Genomic DNA, 8,751 nt, shown 5'->3' on the forward strand with positions numbered 1-8,751 from the left:
TAAGGTGCAACAATGAAAAGCATTCAAATTTATGTTTAGCTTTTGCTGCCAAAAAACAAAAACAAAGGTTTCCACATTACCAACAAGGGGTTGACTGTTATTTCTCAAGTGGACAGTCTCATTTAACCTCAGTGACTTCCTAAATCAGACGCTTGTGTTCACAATAACAGGGTTTTTTAAAAAACACAATGTGAAATGGAGCCTGTGCAAGATTAGGCTATAGTCTTTTTTCCAGTGTAACATATGAAGGTCCCATTGATTGAGACTCGTGTGCCTGGGATTGTTACCTTAGTGTACATGAGGATTTTAACATTTAGGAATGCAGGCTACCAGTTTTACTGTTGGAGTTCTTTTCTAACTTTGAACTGTGTAAACATTTCCTATCATTTATCATACATAAAAATTGACAGTGAAGTATTGACTGTTTTAAAATGCTTTTGGGGCAGCAGTTGGGTCTTTTGGCATGCCAGTTATCTGTTCTAAGGAGGGATGGGGTTGTTCTTATGAATTTCAGGGTCAGCATCTCCTGTCTGTTTCCTGCTTCCTGGCACTTCAGCATTTCTCCAGTAGGCTGTCCTCGGATGTTGAACACCACATTGCGACAGATTATTGTCATCAGTCTGCTTGTTACTGCGTTTTTCTTACTGTACTACTCAGTCGTTATAATCAGGAATAAATACGGCTACAGGGACAGAAAGCTGCACAGGTAAGAGCAATAGCCATTAAGGCAAAATACGTGATGCAAAGGTTTATATGCACAGCTGAAAGCAATATATCTGGAGCTGCCTCATTCTGGGATAGCGCATCGGTCCGTCTAGCTCAGCACTCTGTGCAGTGATTGGCAGCAGCTCTCCATATCCGTGGCAAAAAAAGGGTCTTTCCTGACACCTGCTACTTGTGAATCTTTTAACTGGAGATGCTGAGTGTTTTTTAATATATATCCTTGTACATTATACTCCTTTTCATAATTTAAACATGTGAAAAGCAATATTGAGGTTACATTCCAACAATACAATTAGCAGATTAAATTTAAACCCAGTCCGGTTTGTAGCCTCTTTGTTTCCTATTCCTTTATCCTACCCACATATGAAACCGCCGTACAACTCTCTTTAAATAGTGTTGAACATGAGACCATCTGAATGCAAAGCATATGCTCTGTCCCTGAATCACAGCATATGAAGGCAGTTAAATGCATGCTTTAAAAATACATCCATGGAGACAGATCGAGATGGATACCCAAGTTAGTCTGTCTGTAGCAGTAGAAAAGAGCATGAGTCCAATAGCACCTTAAAGATTAACAACATTTGATAATCGAGACTCTGAAAATGATGAACCAAACAGCAGAGAAGGTGAAAGAAGTGGATGCCACTGCACAAAAGGTGAAACAACTGGAAAATAAGCAAGTCTCCACAGAAGAGCAATTGCTGTAACTACAAATGGAAAAGGCGAATATGATTCTTCGCTTCCAGGGCATGCTAGAGTCTACGGATGAGAATCTAAAGGAACTAATGACTGAAATATTGGCCCCAGTGACAGAGATAAAGGTGGAACAGCTGATAAGCGAGATGGATGTAACCTATAGGTCATATTCAGGATATATAAAGAAAAATAATCTGCCTGCTGAAATTGTTGTTAGATTCTCGAAGAGGCATGTGAGGGATGCAATCCTCAAAACTGTATCTGGAGTACCCCTGAAAGTGGGGGAGAATGCCATCAGAGTTCTCAAAGACATTCCATTTGAAATAAGGCAAAGGAGAAAGAAGTATAAAGAGCTTATTCTCTTTCTTCAGACAAATTCAATTGGATATAGATGGCTAACTCCAGAAGGCATCACCTTCAAAATCAAGGATAAAAAAGAAAAGATTGACTCTGTTCTGAAAGCTCGGGAATTTCTAAGAGTCCAGATGGGAGGGCCAGAGGAGGAAGAAAAAGAAGAAGAGGACAGTAAGGCCAATGGCGAGCTGGACTCGGATTCTTCCGGGAAGGACTCTCTTTCTGAGAAAGGTGCAGCAGCTCCTAAAAGTCCTTATAAGTTGCGGAAGAGACGGGGCAAGGAGAAGTGAAGGCTGAAGGACTCTGAGTTGTGCCTTTGAAAAAAGTTTAAAATTTGATGCTTGGGGGTATTTCTTAACAATAGTTGAATTGAAGAATTTAAAAAGTTAATGATATATACTTGACTCAGTTTGTAAAGGGGCTAGCGGGATGAAGACTTGATGTTTTGTGTAAGCTGATTAGAAGATCTCCTCTCTTGGGTTTTTAGGTATTAGTGGGTATCTTTACTTTGTCCCTAGTGTGGTCCCCTACCCTATTTCTGTTATAGTATGTAGTGTTTATAAAAATGTAATTAAAAAAATCCCCTTTGGGGGGCCAAAAAAAAAAGATTAACAACATTTGCACCCTGCCACAAATTTGTTAGTCTTTAAGGTGCTACAGAACTCTTGCTGTTCTCATACACCCGTGTAACGCTACAGAGATTTGCAGTTTAATCCTCTTTATTTTTTTACTTGGGAGTGAGTGAGACGCACTGTGAAGCAACACTGCCCCTTTTTCTTGCAGGTACCTTGCTAGAGTAACTGATACAGAAGCCACGGATACCAACAACCCCAACCTGAACTATGGCATCATGGTGGACTGTGGCAGCAGCGGATCTAGGATCTTTGTGTACTGTTGGCCAAGACATAATGGCAATCCACATGATTTGTTGGACATCAAACAAATGAGGGACAAAAACAGAAAACCAGTTGTTATGAAAATTAAACCAGGTATGGGGAGCATCCATGTTTTTCTGACTAGCTGGCAGACTACTTTATTGGTGGCAGTTCTCACAAATGCTCCCCCACACACACATTTTGTAGCATCCCTTTGTAATTGGGATGATCCATGCAGCTTGACGTTATCCATGCTTACTCAGAATTAAGTCCTGCTGTTTTTCATTGGACTTGCTCCCAAATAAATGTGTTTAGAATTACAGTCATAATTAAATGCTCTAAGGGATGTTGGGCATCTAATCAAGCATTGCTAACAAAACAGATCTTTGTAGGAGCATTAGGAGTTGTTAATGTGATGACTGCTGTTTTTGTGAAGAGCTTTATATTTGAAATTACCATAATTAATGTAAATATAACCTCTGCCAACTCATTCTTGGGAGCAGCTCTGCTTGCGATACTAGCTTAAGAATGGAAAGTTGCTGATCTTAGCTCACAATGTCATGTTCATTTGTCTGTGACGCAGACTTAAACTGCTGAGGGCAGGGACCCATTTGGCTGGCACCTCCCCTAGTGTTAATTTGTCATTATTGTGTTCGTATTGAATTGCTTGTGCGTTGGTCTCTAAAATCTGAAAATAAACATGGTGAGCCCAGGTGGATCAGATTAAATGTCCACATAATTCCATATCCTATTTTCCAAAGAAACAGAACAGGTGCCTCTGGGGAAGTTCACAAGTGGGGCATGAAGGCAGTTACCCTGCAGAGGTCCATCAGTGGCTATTAGCCGCAAGGTATAGATAGGAACTCTCAGTATGGAGCAAGTGATGCTCTATATTCTTGGTGCTTGGGGGGGGGAGGCAACAGTGGGAGGGCTTCTAGTGTCCTGGCCCCACTGCTGGATCTCCTGATGGCACCTGGTATTTTTGGCCACTGTGTGACAGAGTGTTGGACTGGATGGGCCATTGGCCTGATCCAACATTGGCTTCTCTTACGTTCTTATGTACCCTACTGTTTTCCTCCAGTGACTGGCACTCAGAGGCACACCACCTTTGAATATGGAGGATGCATTTAGCCATCATAGGTCCAGAAGTGGCTATCTCCCGTGAATTTATCTAGGTCTCTTTTAAAGCTAACCTAGCTGCTGTCATTGAACCATGTGACAGTAAGTTCCATCAGTTGCCTATGTGCGGTGTGAAGAAGTACTTCTGTTTGTCCTAAATTTGTCAGCTTCTTAGGATGCCTTGGATTTGGATATTATGGCTGATGGAGGAAAGGTTTTCTTTGTCCTCTCTGTGCACAATATGTATAAAGTTTTGAATGATTATAAACATGATCCAAGTCATACTTTTCATTTGGGCATGGCATTTTTCTTTTAAGGACTTTTTTTAAAACCATGAAATTGCTTACTCTGGCAGTAAACTCATGCCATTTGAGATAGTGGATTTTGTTCCATGTGCTAATTTCCCCCCCTTTATTGGGTTATATCATGCTGAATGTTATGCAGGAAGTCCTTGATAAAATTATCATTTAATGTAGTTTTCATCTCTTTGAAGCAAACTTTTTTTGTCAGTATCTTTTTGTGTTGTGATTTGCTCTACAACATTAAAAAAAAACCTCTGTTGTTCTCCAGGCATTTCAGAATTTGCTACCTCTCCTGAAAAAGTTAGCGACTACATTTTTCCACTTCTGAGCTTTGCTGCAGAACATGTACCCCGTGCAAAACACAAAGAAACGCCTCTCTACATTCTCTGCACAGCGGGGATGAGGATCCTGCCAGAGAGGTGACTGCATGGCTGTTTCTATTAAACCCTTAACCCAGGGGGTCCCCAGTGTGATGCTAGTGGGCACCATGACACCCGCCAGCACCTTTCTGGAGCCCGCCAAGTGCTTTTGGAAGGTGTGTGATGCCAGATGCTTCCCTGCCTGTTGTGACATTCAAATTTGGCTGGCTTTGCAGATTTAAAAAAAAATTGTTGCTTTGGCAGCAGCTGCCACCGCAGCAGAAGGATCTTCACTGTGTGGCTGAAGGTAAACTGTGGCAGGTATTTTGTGGTCAGCTCCATCTCCTGCAGCGCCATTTGTGGCTGCATCCACTACATTGTGTCAGAATTCCAATGGTGCCTGCAGGCTCAAAAAGGTTGGGGACCCCTGCCTTGACCCAAGACTGGAATCCAGTTGGCTGGGAGAAGTAACGGAGGGGAGTATTTGATTTCATTCTTATACAGCCCCACATTGCTTATTCCTCAAGGTCAGTTGCCCTGTGATGTTTCATGCCCCTTCCTTGTAACTTTTTGTAAATTGAATTGTGTAATTAGATTATATTGGGATCATGTACCCCCACAATTACACTAAAAGGGAGACAAATTAGCATGTAAGGTGAAAACCGTACAATTTTAAGAAAAAATGTATCTAACATCCTTGCTGTTCCTTTACTGCCAAAAAGAAATAATAAAGGGGGTTAACTTTTGTTGGTAGTTGGGGGCATGCTCAGTGTATCCTCCAAGCTTTTTTTTTAATTCTATAATTTACTTTGGAGTTTGTTGAACCCTCATGCTGGATTAATACAGTACACTTTTTCTTTGGGCAGAGGTTTAATTTAGAGGATGGAAGTATGGCAAATGTCTTTACTTTCAAACTTTTTGGAATCTTGCAGCCAGCAAAAGGCAATATTGGAAGACCTGCTTACTGATATCCCAGTGCATTTTGATTTTTTGTTTTCTGATTCGCATGCTGAGGTTATTTCAGGAAAACAGGAAGGTAAGGGTTTTTAAACGATATTTTGGATATTCCAGCACTGAAATTATGGATTCTTGTTCAGGTCACTGTCCCTTCAGTGGAAGCCAAGCAACCAGCTGTTTGTGAAAGAAAGGACTCTGGGAAATGCTGAGAGGCACAGCTCAGGATGAGGAGAATGGAACAGATGCATCCCTATTCGGGATACCTACAGCCAGGGGTCATTTCGTAGAAAAAGAGGTGCAGGAGGTCATTTGCATAACTCATTTGTGTGTGCCACACCCCCTGACAAGGGGCAGGCATGTTTAGAATGCCTTTCTCTCCCTTCCCCATCTGGGGAAAGGAAAGAAAGGCATTTAAATCCCCGCCCCCTTCCCTGAGTTTCTTTGCAAAAGCGGAGAGGCTCAGGGGAAAGGGGGGCATGTCTGCCCACCTCCCCTTCCCTTCTCCAGCCAGCCCGCCTTCCCTTCTCCAGCCAGTCCGTAGCTGCAGGGCACCTAGAGAACATCGGGCAGGGAACCCAGGCATTTAAATCCCCCCCTTCCCCCGAGTCTCTCCGCAAAAGCGGAGAGGCTCAGGGGAAAGGGGGGCATGTCTGCCCACCTCCCCTTCCCGTGGGCTGACTGGAGAAGGAGAGGGTAGGGAACCCAGGCATGTGTAGTATGCCATCTGGGGAAGGGAAAGAAAGGCATTTAAATCCCCCCAGGCGGCATTGGGCTCTGCAGGGCTTCCCTGGCCTGTTCGCCTACACAGGCAGGCCAGGAATGGCGGCAGGGGGGCAGGCTCCTTTCTGCCGGAGCACCTCTTCACCACGCTCTGGCGGGAAATGACCCCTGCCTACAGCTTACATTGAGACCCTGCTGTTTTGTAGCTGTGGCTGATACTAGATTTGATACTGGAGTCTTAATGGCCCTGTAAAGAACATGAGAGAGCCCCTGTGTCTGTTGGAAATTGTCACTGAAGGGTGGTGAGGGTGTGTGTGTGGGTTGCTTGGAATTCTCTTTTTTAAATAATGTTTTTGTTTCTAGGCATAGGTGCACCTCTGCAGAATTAACTTTGTTATAAGAAAAGTTGGAAAGGTGCTAGTGTTAAGATAGACAAAGATGGTGGACATTAGATTTTTGGAAGGTTACATCCGTTAGTTATGGAAGAGAATGAATTGAGGGTGTGAGGGGGTTTGCCTTGTTTGAGAACAGGTGGAACAGAATACAACTATTTGTGTAGATGCATAATGCATTTTTATTTTGGGTTTTTTTGACGTTTTAAGCCATACATAGTGCAGTAAAATCTTTTAAATATGATTAGGATGAGGCAGGCGGGAAGGATTGGGATGGGGGGAGGGTTAAACAAGGGACCAGTTTGTAAAGTAAAAGTATTCCCTGCCAAATCAGTAATTCATCTGAGTAATACAGATTACAAAAGTACTTGCAATAGCCTCTTACGAAGTCCACTAAAACCATTCCGAGATATCGTTGTGTGATATGAAACACATTCCTTGCAAGTCATCCCCACTCTTTGCTACAGTACCCTTTGATTCTGAGTCCCTTAAGTTTTGTCCTGCTGCTTATCTGTCCACTGTTCCCCTCTACACACACTATCAGATTTCCTTATTTTTGTCCTCATCCTTCCTTTACCAGGGCTGCATGCATACATCATTGGATATTGTGCCCTTGTGGCACTATAGCAACCACCCACAGATGGATTGCCTTGTCCACACAGTCCACCCTGTCATGCAGTGTCAGCAGCCATTTATAACTAAAGAGCCAAAAGGCATTGAAACTTTGAGCAAGAGATTAATAAATTGTCAGTATAAGAAAGCATATTTGCATAACTGAAAATATACTCCTTAACAGTACTGATAAATGACATGTGGATCAATAATCCATAAATTTTCTGCTGCCCCAGCACTGATTGAGGAGCCCTTTATTAGGAAGTGGTGTGTATGACTCTCACAATAAAAAGTATACAGAAGAGCACCCTGTGGTAATACTTTTCAGTGCCCTAGCATAAATCTGTGCATGGTTCGAACTTGGATTCCTCAAAATGTTCATCTCCATCATTTCCCTTTTGGCAAACTTCCATATCTTTTCTGTAAACTTCCATATCTATGAATAATGTGCTGACTCATGGTGACCCCATCCACGTGGGGTTCAAGGCAAGAGATGAGTATAGGTGGTCTGCCATTGCCTTCCTCTGCACAGCAACTTCCGTCATCCTTGGTCCTCCCATCCAAGTACTAACCATGGCTGACCCTGCTTGGCTTCCCAGCTCTGACCACCTCAAGCTAAACTGGGCTACTCAGGTGCTGAAAAAAACTTTGCCTGGCATTTCCTTTACATACTGGTTATTCTAGCAGCCCTCCAATATAACCTAAAGATTTCAATTCCTTTTTTAATGAAGAAGAAGAGAAGAGATTGGACTTATACCCCGCCCTTCACTTGGAGTCTCAGAGCGGCTTACAAACTCCTTTCCCTTCCCCTCCCCACAACAGACACCCTGTGAGGTGGGTGGGGCTGAGAGAGCTCTGACACAAACTGCTCTTTTTCAAGGACAGCTGTGCCAGCGCTTGTGACTGACCCAAGGTCATCCAGCCAGGTGCAAGTGGAGGAGTGGGGAATCAAACCCGGTTCTCCCAGATTAGAGTCCGCGCGCTTAACCACGACACCAAACTGGCTCTCATATTTGGTTCCATACCAGACCACAGTTGGCCCTAGAACCATAGGTTACAGTCACAGGCCCTGCTATAGCGCAACAATAGTGCAGTATCCAGTGATGTGTGGATGCAGCCCAGGTTTCTCTACCTTTGTGCCTTACATCCTTCTGTCTGCTCTTATGGCCTTCACTCCTCTCTACTGGATGCCTTCCAGCACTTTCAGAACCTTTCCTCTCTTGACAGGCAGAGTTCTGTTCTGCTCTTACAACCTTCAGCTGGGTCTGGCAAATAGAAGAAGAAGAAGAGGAGATTGGATTCATACCCCGCCCTTCACTTGGAGTCTCAGAGCGGCTTACAAACTCCTTTCCCTTCCCCTCCCCACAACAGACACCCTGTGAGGTGGGTGGGGCTGAGAGAACTCTGACACAAACTGCCCTTTTTCAAGGACAGCTGTGCCAGAGCTTGTGACTGACCCAAGGTCACATCAGCAGGTGCAAGTGGAGGAGTGGGGAATCAAACCCGGTTCTCCCAGATTAGATTCCGCACACTTAACCACTATACCAAACTGGCTCTCATCCTGCAAGAGCACACCCTGGTGGCGGAATTTGGGACCCCAGGGCACCAAAAGTGCTTCAGTCCCCCCCCCCCCCCCCCCACA

General features: G+C 43.8%; 1 protein-coding gene across 1 annotated transcript in view; it reads left to right on the plus strand.

Moving 5' to 3' along the window:
* ENTPD4 (ectonucleoside triphosphate diphosphohydrolase 4) overlaps positions 1-8,751 on the plus strand; it is a 28,943-nt gene that overhangs the window by 8,710 nt on the left and 11,482 nt on the right. Inside the window, exons 4-7 of the mRNA XM_015407566.1 lie at positions 515-706; positions 2,557-2,762; positions 4,338-4,488; positions 5,361-5,464. Coding sequence (XP_015263052.1) covers positions 515-706; positions 2,557-2,762; positions 4,338-4,488; positions 5,361-5,464 — 653 coding nt within the window. The remainder of the gene's footprint in view (positions 1-514; positions 707-2,556; positions 2,763-4,337; positions 4,489-5,360; positions 5,465-8,751) is intronic.

This window comes from Gekko japonicus, unplaced genomic scaffold (genome assembly GCF_001447785.1).
Source record: "Gekko japonicus isolate JY-2015 unplaced genomic scaffold, Gekko_japonicus_V1.1 scaffold1154, whole genome shotgun sequence".
NCBI classification, from domain to species: Eukaryota; Metazoa; Chordata; class Lepidosauria; order Squamata; family Gekkonidae; genus Gekko; species Gekko japonicus.